Source organism: Telmatherina bonti (genome assembly GCF_933228915.1).
Source record: "Telmatherina bonti genome assembly, chromosome: 8".
NCBI classification, from domain to species: Eukaryota; Metazoa; Chordata; class Actinopteri; order Atheriniformes; family Telmatherinidae; genus Telmatherina; species Telmatherina bonti.
In genome coordinates, this window is record NC_136626.1 from 24191695 (window position 1) to 24210935 (window position 19241).

Genomic DNA, 19241 nt, shown 5'->3' on the forward strand with positions numbered 1-19241 from the left:
AATGGCGCACAAAAATCTAAGTTTTGGGTCATTTGGTGAAGCAGATCTAATAAAATACTATCTGACACTATGACATTCATCAGGCTAACCAGGTAGTAGCTAAACCTGAGAGAAAACGATGCTGCATAACTCTAACCAGGCAGCCTTCATGTGTAAACTGGACCCAGCGTGTAGAATTAAAAGAATAGAGTATAAACAGTGAAAAAGCAGCTGTTGCATCATCTGTTAATACTATTCACAGTGTTGTGTTTTCTCTCCACCACCTCATTTTTTCATGGTGAGACGAAAATAACAAGAAACACCAAGCCTTTTTTTAATCTACATGCAGTGGTGTGTATAAAAGTGAAGACTTCACTTCGTCCATTTCCTGACAGTGTCTAATGTGGCCCAATGGTGACCCTTATCCAAGTCATATCTGCCTCTTATAGTTTTAAGAATGAAGAACGTATTGTTAGCTACAGCTGCGCGTGAATGGGATGTTGGTTTAAGGCTGGTTTGCAGTTTGCCTTCATTTCATAGAAGAAGAAAGGATTACAACTGACTGGTGATGAAATGTCATTTGCAGATGACATACTGTGTATAAACAGTCTGTTTATGCTCAGATGACATACTGTGTATAAACAATGTGTTTACACTCAGATGAAAACAGCGTGCAGCAGCTCAGCCAGAAAGCTGTCTACCAGCCGTTTGGATTCAGCGGAGTCGCTTCAAGCCGCATGTGAAACAACTTGCTAATTCTGTCTGACAAGACACCATTTTATTTGAACTCCAAAGAGGCTAAAATCAAGATTGCGAAAAGGGAGTCATTTGTAGGCATTTGTGTGTGTGTGTCTGTGTGTGTGTGTGTGTGTGTGTGTGTGTGTGTGTGTGTGTGTGTGTGTGTGTGTGTGTGTGTGTGTGTGTGTTTGTGTGGTCTTACAACATATATACTTCTTTTTTTTTTTTTTATCTATGCTTATTCATACACTTTAGCTAATTGCACATGACAATGCTCTCCAGATATTCAGTGCAGTGGGAAAAAAAAAAAACAGCTGTTACAGAAATCATTTGAAAGTGGCAAAAAAATTATAAATAAAAATTAAATGAAAATCCTGACATTGCTTCTGAAATGTGGTCAGGCAGAGCTATTTTTTAAAAAATAGTCATGATGGGACCAAAACTAATATCAGACTTCTGCTGGTATGTTGACAGGTATTCTGGCCCACTGCTCATCAGCAAAGTGCTCTTATTTGACTGGGACAGTTTTGTTTTTTCCTTTAATTAGTCTTTTTAACCGCAGTGACTCTTTTCATAAAATTATCATTTAGCTCATTCAAATTTATTATCATCATTATTAGTTTGTAGTTTTTTTGAGTGACTATTGGGTGCAAATACCCATCAACATAATATACAACAGAGCATCAGCTAAAATATTAAGATTTCACTAGTTGTTTGTAAATTAATTTTACAGTGCATCATTATTAACCTCTAAATACTTCAGGATTTCATTTGTCCCTATTTGACTAAAATAGCAAAATATGTTAACAATACATGTTTTTCTCTCTTTATATACAGTCTATGGTTTTTACCTAAAGTTGCATCTTCTGCTCAAGTCTTTTTGTTTAATTGCCTGTGTTGGTGTTAAGTAGCGTTCAGTATTTAAATGATAAAAGCCTCTGAGGGCAGATTTTCATGACAGTGAGGAGAATCAGGAAGGCATATTTGGGTATGAGAGTGCAGCATGATTTCTGTTGTCCATTGACTGGGGACGAAAATGTCCCAGCTCAACCTGAGCTCAGTGTCACTGACTCCTTTTCATATAAGAAAACTGTGGACTTTATTTCATATTGTGTAAGAATGTCACAAGTGCATGTTTAATATTTCAATATTTGATGCTTTACAACTTAACAACTATGTCTTTAAAATATGGTCTAAAACTTTTCTATAAGATGACAGTCAATGTCAAAACAATAACATATAGTAGAATTCACGTCTATTTGCATCTACACTATGGGACTGGTCTTTATATGGACGATATATTGGTGATTCATCTGTAGTTTTATGACTTGCAGAGTACAGAGTTTTACTTTGACACATGAGAAAAAAGCAGTGCAAGTTAAACCAAGAATGTGACACCAAACACACAACACCAGACTATTTATATCCATGCCTCAAACCGAGCTAAATGTCTACTTACTGGTAGACTTAGACTTACTTGTAGTTTGCTGATCTGGACAGCAGCCTCCACTGTACATGGTTCGGTCTTTTGAGAAGTTTTTGCCCATAAATTCCTGACCTTGAGATTTTAATAAACATGAAATGATATGATTTTCATTATCATTTGTAAAACAAAAATGATCCAAGTTGTGAATACCATGAATTTTCAAAGCTTTTTTGCAGCTTTTTTGGATTCAAATTCATGCAAGTTTAAGTAATTTCTCTCATTTTATGGCTGTCCTTCGCTAGTCCGCCAAAAATAAGATCACCTACAAAGGTTGCTTCATATTGATGATAAAGATATGTTGTGCTTATATACTGCAGTTATCTGATGACCTTACAATGAATAGGAAGTATAATTGTCATTCTTTCTCTGCAGGCACATTGGTGGGTCATCCTGCTGGTGATACTGACGCTGTCTGGATTTATGGGTTGCACCGTCTGCCTGTGTGGCCGTACCATAAACACCCGTGACTTGGACTGCGCCCTGGCCTCTGATTCCAGCCACCTCTGAGAGTCACACAAATTCATTTAGCCACCTTTTTGTGGGAATTTGAAGAGTCAAAAACACATTCATGAGATGTTTGTGGACAAACATGGTAGGTTGTGATCTGCAGGTGACCCCGGAGGACGTTTAAACACCTGTTGAATGCATCTCACGCTTGATATTTTTGTAGTTCATCATAGAGCTGCACTTCCTTATCTCTGGGCAACTGCTGTGTTCAACCTGTGATAAATATGTTATGGAAAAAGTTGCTGCCAACTGCAAGGCGGGTCCATCTGGTTCCCTTCAGAAAGGCTATATACTGTGGCACTTCATTGCTGGCAGAGTAATGCCACCTGTCGCTGCGAACATTGAAATGAAAAACGTGTCTCTTTTTGGTGACCATCCTTAGTGTAAATTACTGCCAGCATGGACATCCTATCATCCTATCATGTGATCACTAATATGTTTGGAATCTCAGGAAATAAGTGTTTACCAGATGTTTGTCCCAGGCTACTGGTTTTATTATGATCTTAGTGTTTTTTAATTCTGACCTTGTCTTTGGGATTTCCTTGTTCTCTGTTAACTGGTTTACTTTTAAGCCATTTTTTCTTTAGTATTGTGTAGTTTTTTTTCCCCCTTTCTGCTCACATTGCTTCATGCCTTTTATATGTGGTCAGTTTGTTATCTCTTTGCCTGAATAATGTCATGATGTAATGTTTTGCTCCATTTCTGTCGTGTCCTGTTTTCTAAGTGCTTTTTTTTCTTGTGTTTTTCATTTGTGAGCATGTGAGCGTATAGTTTTTTGATTACTTCAACCAGGAAGCTACAAAGATTCAACACTTCCAGTGAAAAGTAAGTGACTTTGTTTTTGGCAAAAAAAAGCGGGGAAAAAAATCAGCTTTAAGTTCTTTGGGGTGACGTGCAGAGGATTTGCTGAAAGAAGTCTTGTGGTTTTAAACAGCATTCTTCAAAATGAACCACCGCCGGATCTTCTGTTAACACTCCAACACCCTGGGATGCTGAAAACATTGACGAGATTTAACAGAGAGTTAAGACTGTCATTACTGCTGTTGTTGATGTATTGGGATTGCGGGAAAGAAGTTGATGATTTGTTTATTACTGTTTGGAGGATCAGAAGCCCTGATCTCCGAGTACACATCTCCCTTCTTCAGAACGGATCCTCTGGCTCATCCCTGGAGGGGTTCCAGCTTCACACAGCTCCACCTGCCACCAAAGGGGATTCTAGTCTTTTGTTGTTTTAGTCACCCTCTTGAACATCTCAGACTTGTGGCCATCTTCCTGAATTGCTGTGTGCATCTGTCTCAGTTTGTTCAGATATTTGCATCTCGGTTTTGCATCTTGTTTTTTTTTTGTTGGTTTGCTTTTTGTTTTATTGGTAATAATTAAATGTCTATTTCTTTTCCTTTCCTCCCGCCTTCCCTTGTTGACTTGTATTTTGGTCCACCATAACACCCAAACCCCGACAGTATTTTACAGTTAATTATCAGATTTAAAAGCTATATTTTTAGATTGAGAATTACAGAATACATTATTAAGATTGTGTTTTTTTAGCTGCAAACCTTAGAAAAAAACTAAATGTAGTGAGTCTACCACTGTGCAATCTTTTCAGGTCACCTTGACATGGTCAGCCAAATGCACTGGCGTCACGACTGCAAGGACATCTTGTTTTGGGTAATCTGAGAATTTCTTGCCCTTTTATATCAGAAACAGCTGTGTTAAAACTTCAGCTGTAACTGTTTGGATCAAACAAATTTTGCTCTGATAGTCCGGGGGGGAGCTGGGGGGCAAGCGGGGTAGGGGGGGTGCACCGCAGTGGTAACTGTGATGACTATTGTGAATATGTTCTATTTCCTCTCATACAATCCTGCAACAAACGACTCCAGCCGACAGCTCACTTGGCAAACAGGATTTTATTTAAGAATTTACACATAATAGTGACAAACTATTTACAACTATGTACATAGGGTTACAGAAATGCACATTTTACAGATTAAATTCTTCCAGATGTAAAAATATATAACTACAGCAGTGCATCTTATCATTAATTGTTCTGCATTGTGGTATTTACATAATTTGCTGTACAATGAACAAAGCTATCTTTTTCTCTGTTTTCAATGCAAAAGTAAAACATTTCCATTTTCTAAAATCACAATGATTACAGTACCGATCTCTGTAGGACTGAGAATTAAATATTGCTCAAAACATTGGAAATGTAATTGTGAATACATGAGAATTAATACAAAAGAGTTGCATTTAAAAACAACAGACCACAGTGAAAGCGTTGACATTCACTCTGACTTCTACTTCATGCTGAGCATCACATGCTCAAAAGTAGACGCATTATTACAAGAATGTCTGGCACTTCATGGAGGTGTGAGAAGTAACTTGTCAATACAGTACAAATAATGCAAAAACACTCAGACTGGCAGATTTTTCTAGGTTTGGATGCATTAATTAAAGTCAGAGCTCATATAATTACAATAGCAGCAAAAATCGCGAAGAAAATCTGCAATAGAAGCGTAAAGTTTAGAAAAAAATCAGCTTAGCTGCTGTTTACAGTAAGGCACACTGATACAGGTCTCACAGTCATGTACAACACTGAGAACCACAGTGGTGAATGCGCAGTTAAGTTATGTATGTGGTGTAACCCATGCAGGCAAACAACAGGAAACTAAAAACACCAGAAAATATACACCTTAACACTATTTCCCCCTTTCTTTGGGGTGGGAGTCTACTAACCAATGTTTTCACCGTGGTACCTTTATAAATTCTGTCAACAAGGTATTTTTTCTGACAGAATAAAAGTACCTCTAGAACAAGACATGGGAAATCCAGTCATCAAACACTTAAAATGTAACTAGAATACATTAACACTTTTATGTTTTCATTTTAAAGCTTATCTTTTGCTCATGTTAACCAGCTATTGGCCACATTATTCAAGCATAAAGCAGAGATTTAAGTGCTGCTGATTTGTTTTACTTTAAAACCCAATGCAGACGGCATTAAAAAATCATGATTTGGTTTTATCGGCCACTGCATATCTCTCCTGATTCATCACACCTCTGCATGACCCCATTTTCAGTAAGAAATAAAGACACTAGCCTACACTGCCTGTGGTAAATTCAACATGGATGACAAGCCATAACACATCATAAGATGGAAGTGTTGATGAACATTAAAAAGGAATAAATTACTTTTGAAACTGAGCTAAAATAATTTCAAAATGAAAACATATCTCTGTGTGTGCAGCCTGACCTGACTTTGATCATCATATTAATCTATTTTGGATTAAAAAAAAAACTAAAAAAAAAAATTTAAAAAAAAAACAAAAAAAACAAGTGGCACCAAAATTAATTACACTTACTTTTAGGACTGTAACAGTAAAATTACAGAAAGATGTGATAAAAAAATTTTTTTTTTAAAAAAACAGTTTTTTTTATGTTGTTCTTATAAAATATTGTACAATATTCACATACATATCATTTTAAATAACATACATACTTCTATATATACAAAGTGCTAAAAGTTTTATATAGCTGATAAATAAACAGGAGTATAAATGGTATAAATTATCAGATAAGTGCTGAATTGAACCAAAAACAGTGTCTTTCCTTCATGGTGAGTGGCTCTACAGAGTTAACCTATGGAAAAAGCCAAGTTTATGGTTACTCATCAGATTTCACAGTAATGGAATAATACAGCAGTTACAAAAGCTAACTCACCTCTTTCGTTTTGGGTTCACCCTCCATGCTTCCTTACATTTAACAAATGTGACCTCCTGAGATAAGTCATGAACATCTGGGTTTTTTACACAGAACACCATCCTGCAGCAGAAGTTTATGAAAGCAATTTTATCTAAATTAGTGCTGCATATATGAGTGAAACGAGAGCGCAGAAGGTTCAACTAGTCTGTGAAAATGTTAGCATCTCTGTAATGTAAGTCAGAGGCTTTTTAAGCAACATGCTAACAAATCGTTAACATGTTCAAAATAATAACTTGCATACTAGTTAGCATGGCCTTGAACTACCTTAATGAAATCAATTTTCACATCTTTATATTCACTTTTAACTTACTTTTGTTGTGTCTCGCCGGCTCTGATGCGGATTTTGTGAACCTCCATGTTGCTGCTGTCTGAGTCGCCAGACCACCAAGAGGAAACCATCTTCAGCAGGTTGGAAGCTGACCAACTCTTAGTCTCTTCCCACTTAAACTTCAACATCAGCAGGTCCCCAATATCTTTTTCGGTCACCAGCAGGAAGGAATGTGTTTTATTTGTCATGAGTCTCTCCTTTCTGCCAGAAAAGAAACACAGAGAGAAATGTTACTGCATAACTCAGCCAGTCAGTGTTTCATGCAGCTCAGGCTTGTCAAGTATGCATCATAAAACATAATATTAGTGGGCTATGACCACAGTTAGTGAACAACCCACTTTGCTATGTGTGTGTGGTTAAATCCTTGTTTATTACTTCTGTCTCTAGCTACTGTGCTGTTACAAGACAAATCATATCTTACACAATGCAAAGTCACAGTGCAGTAAATCTCTTTAACAAAGGATTTAAGCTGTTTACTCACAACTTGAGCTCCAGATTTTCAGCTTCTCCTTTGGTTCCATATAGTGAGACAGTCAGTGATGGCTCCATCTCTGAAGTATTCACCTTACTGGAGAAGTGGATCTTCAACTGATAGTGGTAAACTGGAAAAAAAAGAGCCATAATATGCATCGGTCAGGTCAATACTGCTAGCCTAACTGACTCTCTAACATGAGTCCTGAGTATAAATAGGAAGACCCACTAACCTCTGAACGGCATAGTGGCTCGTGTCTTGGTGTACATCTGAACGTTGCGTGCCCTGCGGACCTTGCTGATGCCGTAGCCCACCGTGTTGCAGCGGCTCTTGCGGCAGCTCAGACACATGCCGCGGTCAAACATGTCGTTGCTGCCACACCTGTAGGCCTTGGCCGCCTTCTGCTCATTCAGAAGCGAGTCGATAAACAGGTGGATTGAGCGCTCATGTTCACACTTAACGGCATCTGTGATAGCTGGGGAGGAAAAAACAGGGGGGATGAAATAAACATGCAGCATAAATAACATTAAATAAAACACAAATATGTCAGTTTGTCATGTTTTCACTCCTTCTTGGATATCCCCGCCTGTCAGGACAGAAAATTCCTGACCTTTCCTCAGCTATGTTTGGGGCTCCATGTTTATTTTTAAACAGGTATGATTGACGTCATTGTGCAGCTGACCGTAACAATGTTGTCTGCTTTGATATTCTGATGACAAGTGGCAAGAAGTTATATTTGTCACAAAGCTGCTAGATTGTGCAGAGATATAAGTGTAAGAATGACGCACTGAAATCTTTCTGTAGCAAATAAATCGTCAACATTGTCATTAAATTGTCTGATATACAGTACTAGTTGTCCCGCAGGTTTTAAATTTAAGAAAATTTCCAAACACAGCCTGACCAAGTTCAAATCTAAAATATATTTTACCAAATATCCCAAAGTTAGCAATCTTCTCCAGGGCCCCTCTGAGGTTGCAGCCCGGTTGGAAGCTCCCTCCGTTGGGGTAAATGTCCACGTGGCCAACAGGTTGTTGGATCCCAATGCTGAGACCCAAGGAGCCACGTGTGAAGGTGTGAAGGACGTCAACGAAGTGAGCATCATCTGGAGAGAGACGCCTGTGGGCGTGCTCACCTTCAAAGTCCGGACCTGCTGGATCAAGACCTTCATGCAGATAAACGGGAACATGGATTAAACAAACACATTCAGAAAATTATTTATTTAGCTTATAAGATTCTTAAATGAGAATGAGCATTGATGTATTTGATTACCAGTTATTCGTCCAACTTTATTGGTTGAATGGCTGCCAGCAAATCCCGCCACATGCGCTCCGAGACTGTAGCCAATCAGATGCAGGTTGTCGAGAGGCATGTTGGTGGTTTCCTTTCAAATACAAGTTAAACAAAATAAGACAAAGCATTACCTGAAAATTAAAAACTTTTATATTCATACTGTATCGCATTGTTTTTCGTTCAGAATAACTGATTGATTTTCTGTTTTAATATCTTATTAAGCTCAGAGATAAAGTTACATTTTGATACTTTAACTTTTGTAATTCACAACAAATTAAAGTAATTTGTTAGATCAGCACGTGGTATCTTTTCATATCAGTCATTGACTCCCAAATTTAATCTGAATTAAATCGTATATAACCAGAAGTTGTGATAGCCACAAACATTAAATCATTTTCCGCTGCATTGACATACCAGTTTATCATAATCAAACTGTGGCTACCAGCCCTACCATTGTGTCCATCAGCTGGTAGAAGCTAACATGTCTCACTAGAGGTTTATAAGGTATATGTATTAAGGCCTAAAGGATGTGTTCTTTATGTTTTGGAGTGTTGTATATTAAGAGAATTTGTTAGAGATCCCACTTACTTCAATCCAGTCAATGAAGCGAGCAATCTCCTGTCCCACTGCTTTGGTGTTCTGAGCCGCGACCACATAGTGGTTCTGAGCTGAGCCGAGCCAGTCCACCACAATGACGTTGGCCGTTTGCTCTTTCTCATACAGTGCTGACACCAACTTAGGCATCCAGCTTTCAAACATACCACTCAGCTGTTGGAATAACAATCAAAACATTAACCTTCAAAGTAAAATCTTTGATGACAATGACAATAGTAAACTTCTTTGTCTTCTAACAAGCCTGAAGCAAGAGGGCTCACCGTCCATCCGTGGATCACCAGGAAGGTTTTGGATGTACTGTTGAAGGTGCAGGCCGCCAAGGAATCCGGATTGCCAGGAATGATGTAGCACAAGTCATCGTCTGGATGAGATGGTTTACGGAGGGAGAATTTGGCAACACTTGCATTAATGTCATCCTTGTGATCAAGCAAGTCTTTCAGGGGATCCAGGAAATTATCTGCAAAAAAAAAGACAGACAAATTAGCAGCAAGAAGATATTCCTCGGTGTACTCATGGTTTAAATAATATGTGTAAATTTGATCAAATGTTTTGACAAGGACATCCTTGAAGCCTAGCTAACTAAACTCAGGGCCTCAAAGCAAATTAGTTTTTACTCTGGATTAGATCAAACTTCAGGGTTAAGGGGTTCCCTTAACTGTGCTGCATGGAGCCCATTGAGGAGGGTTTTTCCCAGGTTTTGTTCCTGCCATCTCACTGACTAGAACATGTTTTAATGGTCCTCATACAGTCAGCTGGCCCAACTCAACTGGGGGCAGCTGGGGGCAGCTGGTTTTCACAGAGGGGTGGGGTGGTGTAGCCAACAACCACACAGAGATGAATAAGGCTTCCATGGGGAAAGAGGCCATACTGTATGCACATGATTACACCTGGATGACTCAGCTCCTACTGACAACTCAGGAGTTGCACAATTAGTTTGCTCCTGTAACTTCCACTTCTGTTTACCTGAGAGCGGGAAATGTGTTCTTTATCGCAATGAATACAACTTTGATAAGGCTGAAGGAACAAGTTCAGCCGCAAAGCTCGTCATATAGATAAACCTGAAAGTTAGCGGCAGACTTCCTGCACGTGCGCGTGCATTTCACTCACAACACTTTTCACTTGTGCGCTCAAAGAAGCGTGGCAATGTGCGTAGAGAGTAAAATATGGATGGAAGTTAAATTGGAAACTCACCAAAAACAGAATCGGCAAGCTCTTCTTCCAGGCACGTCACGCACTGCACAGCTGCATTCAACACCACGACGTACAAAAACCAAACTTGCCACGCTCTCATTTCTTTCAAAGCTGCTTCCCTTTCAAGAAAATGTGTTATTACAACTAAACACACGGCGCCGCACGACTGTATTTATTCCCTGTTAATCCGGACGGTTCTGCTGAGCGCTGTTATCTGAACCACCTTGAAGCGACTGCGTCTTAAATAGCACTTGCGGACTTCTGACGAGCCATTGGCTGCTGACCTCCGGGCGGGGAATGGAAAAATGTGTGTAAAGTAAATCATTAGGCTGCTTCACGCGGAGAGTTAACAACGTTGGCAGGATAGTCTCTCAATAAAACCAGTTGACTTCAGCAGTTAGATTTATCTTTTCATTTATTCAACGTTTCGACCAGATTACAAGTCAAACATGAGGGATTCATTATGGCTGCATGTATGTAGGTATTGTTTCTGAGCTCTTGTTCATTTTTTTCTTCTTGTGACCGACACAGAACTGATAACTGATTAATCATCATCTTATTTAATTTAGTATTCATGAATTAGTATCATCAAGGTAAATTAAAAGTGAAGAAGTAGGGATTTTTGCAGATCATGCACACACGCTGCATGTATGCAAGTTGGAGTGAAAATATTTATGTATAGCAGTTTTTATTAAGCATGACGCAGTGTGCAAGATCATTAAAAACCATGATTACTCCAAATTATTGGGGATGATATAACACAGTTGTAAAGGTTTTGTTTTTTTTTTTTAAAGAATGTTACGCTTTTCTTTAAAGTTCATCTGAGGAAGAATGCTGCAGCGTTGCAAAAGTATGAACTGAATCTATAAATATTACTTTATCCATTGAAGTTCAATATGTGTGGGTCATAAGAAAACTGGGAGTTCTGGTTCAATCAGTACTTAAATGTTAGTTTTATGTGACCCAGGCTGGAGGCCAGCCAGGTGTAGCAGATAAACTAACATGATGTGCCAGTTATGGCTGACTCTCATCACCTTGAAGTACATGAAAAGCCCTACATAGGATGTCTTGTGGGGGCCCTTTCACTGTTTCACTGCTCTAGCAGTGAATATAAATACTGCTCTTAAGGGAACCTTTTGACGTTTCATTTGACACTGTCAAGGTTTTTTTCCAGGAGGCGATAAGTAGGGTGAAAATAGATGCCAGCATGCCACTGGCACTGCATAATGGACTAAATTACCCAGAAAATGCACAGTATCATGCATAATAAAACATATCTTATGGCTTTGCATGTCATAATGATGCATGACTGCATGGACTGATCTCTTCTCAATACATGGCTGCAATGACATGGGGGGGGGGGGGGGGGGGGGGGGGGGACTTAAAATATGTTACAAACAACACACAGCCTGACTTGTTGCATTATTCATAAGTAATTCATGACACCAGTCTCTAAAGCTTGAAAACAAACAGATGCAAAAATTGACAAAGAAGACTCAAGATAATTGAAATATGACAGAAAAGACTGGAAAGAGAAACAAAGTGGGCTCAAAGAAATTAAGCACAATATTTCTGAGGCAAAGTTGAAAACCAATAAATATGTTGTATAGTCTTTTATTTTTTTTATTATGTGTGTAATCCAAATGTATTTCTCTAACAAATCAATGTTGTTTTTAACATGGGTTATTGTGATGTTTGTTGTTTCATGATCCAGTCTTGGCTTTGGACACAAATAATAAATGTAGGACGACTTTAGGCAGTGGAGTTTGTCATGGACACAATTTTTTTTTTTTTTTTTTACCATTTATAGTATGCAGCTATTGAGAAGTCTGAAAAAACAATGCAATATGTAACACTTTCATGGTGTGCTTGTATTGATAAAATGGCAACTGTTCCATTTTCAACTAGAAAAGCACTCAGAGAGCGCAAACCTATGCAAAGCACAATGTTAAAGAATCCTTAAAAAATTGCTTGATCCAAATGATGACCCGGATCTCCGCCAAAATTTAATTAGTTCTTCCTTTTCATATTTCTAACAACTCCTGAAAATTTAATGAAAATCCATCCATTACTTTTTGCGTTATCTTGTACACAGACAAACGAACAGATAAACACCAGGTAAAACATAAATGTCCTTGGCGGAGGCAATTACTGAAATTATATTTAAATTCCATGAATTTGTACATATTTGTAATGTGTTGCTAATAATGTGAAAATTAATAGGATTCAGCTCTTGGTTTTGTATACCTGTTGTTACATCGAACAGCAGTTCAGATCTCTTTTCAAAGAGTAGTTTTTTTAATTGTCACCTTCACAAGCTGAGCTTATAAACACGCACTAAAAACAGATAAAATACACCTGATTAAATAAATGCCTGGTTTGATCAAACTTTGTTGTGTTATGTTGCAGCATTGATGAGACTTGTATGAATTAAAGTTGTCTTTCATTCCAGCAAACTAACAGAGTTGTGTTTTTAAACTTCCTTGACTTCATCTTCAGTGTCAAGTCTTTCAAGACAGTTTTTAATGTGTCTGTATTGTTTCTGTCAAGGTTCTACCTGATAATTCTACAGATTATGGGGGAAAATGCATCCATAATAACAACAGCACACGCAGTGAGAGGTCTGTCATTGGTTCAGCCCATTTAATAATACAGATAAATGGAAGGTATACCCCAATTACAAAAGAAAAAAAGAAGAAAAGAGAAAAAAATCTGTGTGTTTTATATTTGTGTCCTGACTTTGTCTTGAAGAGAAGCAAATCATGTGTTAAAGAGTCCATCAGAAAGCTGGTTGTTACTGTTTCCACTTTACATGGTAGAAAAGTGTCTCTCTCATCAGAACATGTCCCCATTGATTGATCACAACAAAAATTCAAGAGATACAACTTTGCAGCAAATAATGCACTAACATTAAAAACATTTGGCAAAGTTTCAGTGAAACAAGCATTCCCAGCCTTATTACAGCAAGCAGTCTGCATTATTTCAGAACTTGTGACCTTTGACCTATTACAGGGAGCATTTTACCCTCCAGCCAGGCTGTATTAAAGTGCAGTTACATGCCAGCTGAAGATTATGTACACATAGTGAAGAGAGAGTTGGCTATGCAGCTGCTAATTCGGAGCCCAGAATGCCAGCAAAGGATGCCAAGACAAACTGAGTGAGAGGCCCAGATGAGGTGATGGTTGAAGTGCTACAAGATTGTTCTTGTGAAGGTCATTTCAATGCTAACAGTCTCATGATTACACTAAGCACCGTAAACAACTATCAGGTGATAGTGTGACAATTCCAGATGAAACCCTGATTTCTAATGAGAATTCATCCTAAACAGCAAACTAAAATGTTTTAATCGTTTTGGATTTAAATATTAATATAAAAAGCCCATTGCTATAATCTAGTAAGGCATTCTTGCTAAAGTTGTTGAAGTTTAATGCAAATCTTAACAAATAATTTGATCATAAAGTTACAGTTGTAAATTATTATTATTGCTTTTCATGAGATTGGCAGCTGCATGGTAAAAAGAAAGTATTTTGGCACTTAAACAAGCACCGTGTAAGTCTCTGCTACTATGTGTTTGGGACTTGTTTGAATGCACAGCAATTGTAAAAATTTCTGGAATTGCCGCTGAGTGGCATCCAGAGCCCGAGAAACTGCAATATATAACTGTTTCACCTGGCATGCAGTATGTTGCAGCTGAGTTTCGCTTTATGCACCACACACACAAGCAAGCAGGCAAAAACACACCTGCTGTTTTGTATGTACACAATGGCTGATCCAGCAAAGAAATGAAAGTATATTGTTGGAGGAAGAGAGGAAAAAAAGAGAGAAAGAAAAGAGAGAAAACAAGAGATAAACCAAGAGGAAAGATAAGACTGTCTTTTACTGACTGGAGTTATCTCACCGTACAGCCAGGCAAGATGCTGAATTAGACAGGGGCGTATCGCTGAGAAAACTGCAAGAAAACTGAAAAGTTCTTTTGCACATCTTCAATCGCATAAACCAAGTTGTTTGATTAATTGTGAATAAGTAATATTATAAAAGTGACATGAAAAGGATAAAAGTGTTTGGCATTGTGCGGTTTTTAACTGAATTCAAACTGTTTTCAGTATCAAACATGCCTCCCATTTGATAAGTCATGAGGGGATGAAAGTGCTCACGTTGTAGTGTGTAACACTGCTGCACCTGCCACAGCCAGTGCAGCACCTATTACCTATACCTCCACTTTGTGTTTTGTATTATTTAGCAAATGCTGGTCTGCTAAGATGCTAAGCTAGTACACTTATTTGTCAGCCTGTTAGCTTAGATTTGTGACTGCACTGAGCAGCTTAGTGTCACAGAGCTCTTAGCATCATAAGAGTATCATTAAACCATTGACAAAATTTATGAGCTACAAATTGATAGTTCATGGTAAGAACTATGCAGATGTAGTTCAGCACGTTTCTGCTAAAAGAGTTGGAGCGCATTTTGTGAGCCCGAAAGTTTTTCTTCTTCTTGAACACATGCACCCACACAGAGATGTTGCTGAAAAACAGCTGGCTTCATAAGCTGACTCTCTTCTCTGAACATGACAACATTTTCCTCGAAAAAGGGTGACTGCATTTGTTTTTCCCCTCCTGCTACTGCAGGTCAGATCCAGTCGCCCTCGTCTTTGCAGGGAACGGAGTTTGCCTTGGCGACGAGAATGAGATGAGAAGAGACTGAATCGGTTGCCAGCGCTCAACTGCAGAGATTTACAGGCTCCAGGAGAGAGGAAACACGCTCAGCATTAACTCTTCCACTAAGTTTGCTGACAACAAAATGTCTTCAGTTTTATGTATTTCCAAGACTTATTTCCTCAGATTATTTCTAGGAATGATGTTACGTTTGCCAGATAAGGTTACTGCATGGAGAAAGTAAACAATGTTGGAGGTGTTTCATGCTGGAGGCAATGGGTTTGACCTACGCAACAAATGTACAGAAAATTCTTTACCAGTCTTTCACTTGTATATTTATTCTTTTAATCTTGGATTTACCCACATAACCTTTCATGGATTTCTTGTTTCCTTTAACTCAGAGTTATATTGTTGTAGTTTTGTGGCTTCCAGGTCAGAGCAAAACAGGTATTGGAAGCCAGCATTGTGGCTTCAGCAACACTAATTCACTGTCAACACAAAGTCCTGAGGAATTGTTTCCACAACAACCACCAGAGCAAAATTTTATTTACTGTGTTTTAACTTTGCTTTAGTGCAAGTGGTCACCATGTTTTTCATCTCTTATTTTCTTTCTTTTCTCAGTTATACTCTTTATAGTGCTCCAGAACAGTTTGGTAAATTGTCAGCAATACTTAAAACGGAATTAAAATAGGTCATAGATGTGTTTTTCTAGGGCAGTTTCCTCTCAAAGAACCAGTGAAATGTGCATGAAAAGGAAGTTTGCTGCTGAAAAGAAGGAAATAAAGTTATAAATTATAAGCCAGAATTTATCAGAACAGAAGTCGTAGATATCTCCATGAAAATCCTTTTCAGAGCTGAGAATTAGACATCAAATCCATCAACTCTTGTTTTTCAGAGGAACAATTGGAAAAAGGAATCAGGCCTTTTTGTTCAGCATCCAGGTTTGGAAAATGAATCATTTGCAGGCACGCCAAGTGAACATTTTTGTGTAGATGAGTTAATCACCGGAGGATCTGATCAGCTTTAAAGAAAAAAGGAAAAACAGCTGTCAGCTGAGGGTCAGGCTGGCTTTTGAGATTTGAAACCACTAAATTAATCCAAAACAAATAGGACTGCAACATAAGCTATTCGTTATTTTCAGTTCATTAACTTCATATCCAGATCCCAAATCTTCCTCGATATTTTCCCAGCTTTCCCATAGTCCAGTGGGAACCATTTTAAGGGGAATTCAATCATTCATTCACAGCAGACATAGACATGCCAGAGACATACATGTTTTGTCTCACTCATACTATGGATTAGTTCAGCATTACATAACTTGTTTTGAGCAAGAGCCAGCTGTAATCCTGTTTGCGACATAACTCAACTATCAGCGCAATTTAAGGACTCGGGGGGAGGGCTTGGAGGTGCAACTGCGATATATCAATAACAACCTTGTTAAAGTGTCCTACCGTTAGCGTCAATGCTAATTCAGAGCTGCTTCTGTTTTCATTAAAGGCTAAAGATATCGTCCAAATACAGACAATGGTTGTCATGTAGATCCTTGCTTTCCTTAGAATTAGGGAACCAGAGGTAGATCAAGAAAATATAATTTTATCATCTGACTGACAGCATCTGGGTCCAGTTTTAGTCAGTTTAAGCTTTGTAAGAGAAACAGCATAAAGCTGTTATTGTTAGCATCATCTCTAGTGTGGGGAAAGACGCTAGTATTGTAGAGTCTGGGTCAAAATTACAGTGCATGTTTAACTAATTTCATAACCTCTCATAAACTAAAATCATGACCATAGTCACAGAAATCCACCCCTGTGGCCCATAAATGTGTGTAAATGTACTTTGCTGTAAGACCAAATCACACTCACCTCTTAAATCTAATGTGTTGTACAGAAGAGTGACTGTCAGAATAGGATTAATGTAATGCATTAAAGAGGCTTGAAAATGTTACAAAAAATATAAATAAAAAAAGGAAAAAGTCATGTTTCAGATGTGACAGAGTCACGCTATTCTTGGATCCCTGGTGAGAAACATCATCTGTAAATGAACGTGTTTGTTAGGAACAAATTCCCAAGAAGAGCTTTTTACTCTGTGTGCTGGTGCCAAGTGTGTGTTGTTATGTGTTTCTGTTAAAACACTCACACCTCAAGCATGACTGTGCCCTTATTTATGGCCACAAAAACAAACTCCTCATAGAGGCTGAAGTTGTACCATTATGTCCAATAAACCCCTTCTATTAAGTTCAACCAATCCACTACTAGAAATGTTTGTAAGACATGAACAAGTGAAGTCCCTGATCTGTGGCAGCAGCCCTATGAGCATGCGGGGACTAGCTTCTGGTGTGGGTGGATCCCTAGATATCACTTCCTCACATCAGCACCAAGTCAGACATTTATCACTTAATTTCATGTTTTATCTGTTTTATTAATTATACCTGTGTTCAGTTAAAGAGACAGTATTCAGGGAATGATGTTATATAGTTTGATTTGATTTAATTTGATTACACGACACAAACAGATTGGAGAATTGCATGAATGGAAAGGTTCAGCAATGATGCTAATAATGTACTCCATATACACTATTCACAAAAAGTTAGGGATATTCAGCTTTTGGGTGAAATTTCACAACAAGCCTAAAATGCATTCAAACCTGTACAGGTGAACTTAATGTGATCTTCTCTAAGCTTTTAAATGCACATGTCCAACTGTTAAATGTTTCAATAAATTTTGCACAAGTTGCTGTTCTCTAACAAGGAGCTTAACGGCAAAAATCACGGCAAGTGTGTGATCCTTGAATTGACCAATAAATGTCCTGGTTCAATTAGAGCTGGTGTTTAAACAGTTGTCCTCATCATGCTGTTCACATTTTGACATCATGAGACCAAGACGACACCTAACAATGGAACAACAGTCCCTTGCCATTGCGATGCTTCAAACAGGACGTTCTCAGACAGAAGTGGCCACTGAGCTTGGAGTGTCACAGAGTGTCATCAGCAGGTTGCAACAGAGATATGGAGAGACTGGAAGAGTCACAGAAAGGCCTAGAAGTGGACGTCCTTTGGCCACATCCCGTGCTGATGACCGCTACATTGCGAACACTGCCCTGAGAAACCGGATGATGAATGCCACTCAACTCCAGGCACGTTTAAGAGAGGTGAGAGGCACCCAAGTGTCACGTCAGACCATTCGAAATCGTTTCCATCAGCGTGGTCTGCGTGCTAGACGACCTGCACGGGTACCTGACCACACCACCAGGCACAGGCATCATCGTCTTGCATGGGCCAGGGAGCATTTACGCTGGACGAGGAACCAGTGGGCCTCAGTGCTGTTCTCTGATGAAAGTCGATTCACACTGAGCAGAAATGATGGCCGGCAACGATGTTGGAGACGTCAGGGAGAGCGCTATGCATCAGCCACTGTTGTCACCAGGCCAGCTTTTGGTGGTGGTGGTGTTACAGTGTGGGCAGGGGTGTCCACTTGGTACAGAACTGCCCTACACTTTGTGAATGGTACAGTGACAAGCCCATACTACCTGAATAACATCATTAATCCAGTGATTGTGTCCCTACATGAACAGCACAGGCCTAATTTCATCTTCATGGACGACAATGCTCCTGCTCATCGAGGCCGCATCATCAGGGAACGGCTGTTGGAGTCTGGTGTACCTCAAATGGAGTGGCCTGCACTCTCTCCAGACCTGAATCCAATTGGAAACCTGTGGGATCAGCTGAGCCGTCGTGTAGAGGCTCGAAACCCTGCACCCCAGAACCTCAATGACCTGAGGGCTGCCCTTCAAGAAGAGTGGGATGCCATGCCTCAGCAGGCAATAAGTTGCCTTGTGAACAGCATGAGACGTCGTTGTCAAACTGTAATTGATGCTCAAGGGCACATGATGAGATATTGAGACGTTCAAATTTTTTGTTGTGGTGTAACTACCATTGTTGTTACCTTTTGTGTTGAATGAATTTTTTGAGATGAGGAAATCAGTAGAGCATCCTTCTACTTAAATGTCTTACTTTTATGATATTATATCACTGAAGCATGAACATATTGCATTTTCCATAAATTTCACCTGAAAGCCAAATATCCCTAACTTTTTGTGAGTAGTGTATATTAGTGTTATAGAGTCTTTTAAAGATTGGTCCAAGGAGCTTAAACTGTACCATCTACTTACTGTCATCTCAATAAAAGCCCCTGATGGTCATTTGCAGCTAATTTAAACTGGTAGCATGTTTAAT

The 19241-nt window shown here is 38.9% G+C and overlaps 2 protein-coding genes across 2 annotated transcripts in view; one reads left to right on the plus strand and one right to left on the minus strand.

Annotated features, from left to right (window-relative positions):
• The window catches only part of LOC306759902 (disintegrin and metalloproteinase domain-containing protein 10), a gene marked incomplete at both ends in the record, with an annotated part of 38179 nt that extends 35469 nt beyond the window's left edge, over positions 1-2710 (plus strand). Inside the window, one exon of the mRNA XM_079245649.1 lies at positions 2576-2710. Coding sequence (XP_079101775.1) covers positions 2576-2710 — 135 coding nt within the window. The remainder of the gene's footprint in view (positions 1-2575) is intronic.
• Positions 2711-4595: 1885 nt separating this feature from the next.
• On the minus strand, positions 4596-10557 carry lpl2a (lipoprotein lipase 2 a). The gene is made up of 10 exons (XM_079245456.1): positions 10365-10557; positions 9434-9630; positions 9147-9326; positions 8538-8649; positions 8197-8430; positions 7501-7743; positions 7278-7398; positions 6779-6997; positions 6427-6528; positions 4596-6345 (listed from the first exon to the last, which is right to left on the minus strand). The coding sequence occupies exons 1-10, from the start codon at positions 10462-10464 to the stop codon at positions 6333-6335; spliced, it is 1521 nt and encodes a 506-aa protein (XP_079101582.1). The 5' UTR covers positions 10465-10557; the 3' UTR covers positions 4596-6332.
• Between the last annotated feature and the right edge of the window lie 8684 nt (positions 10558-19241).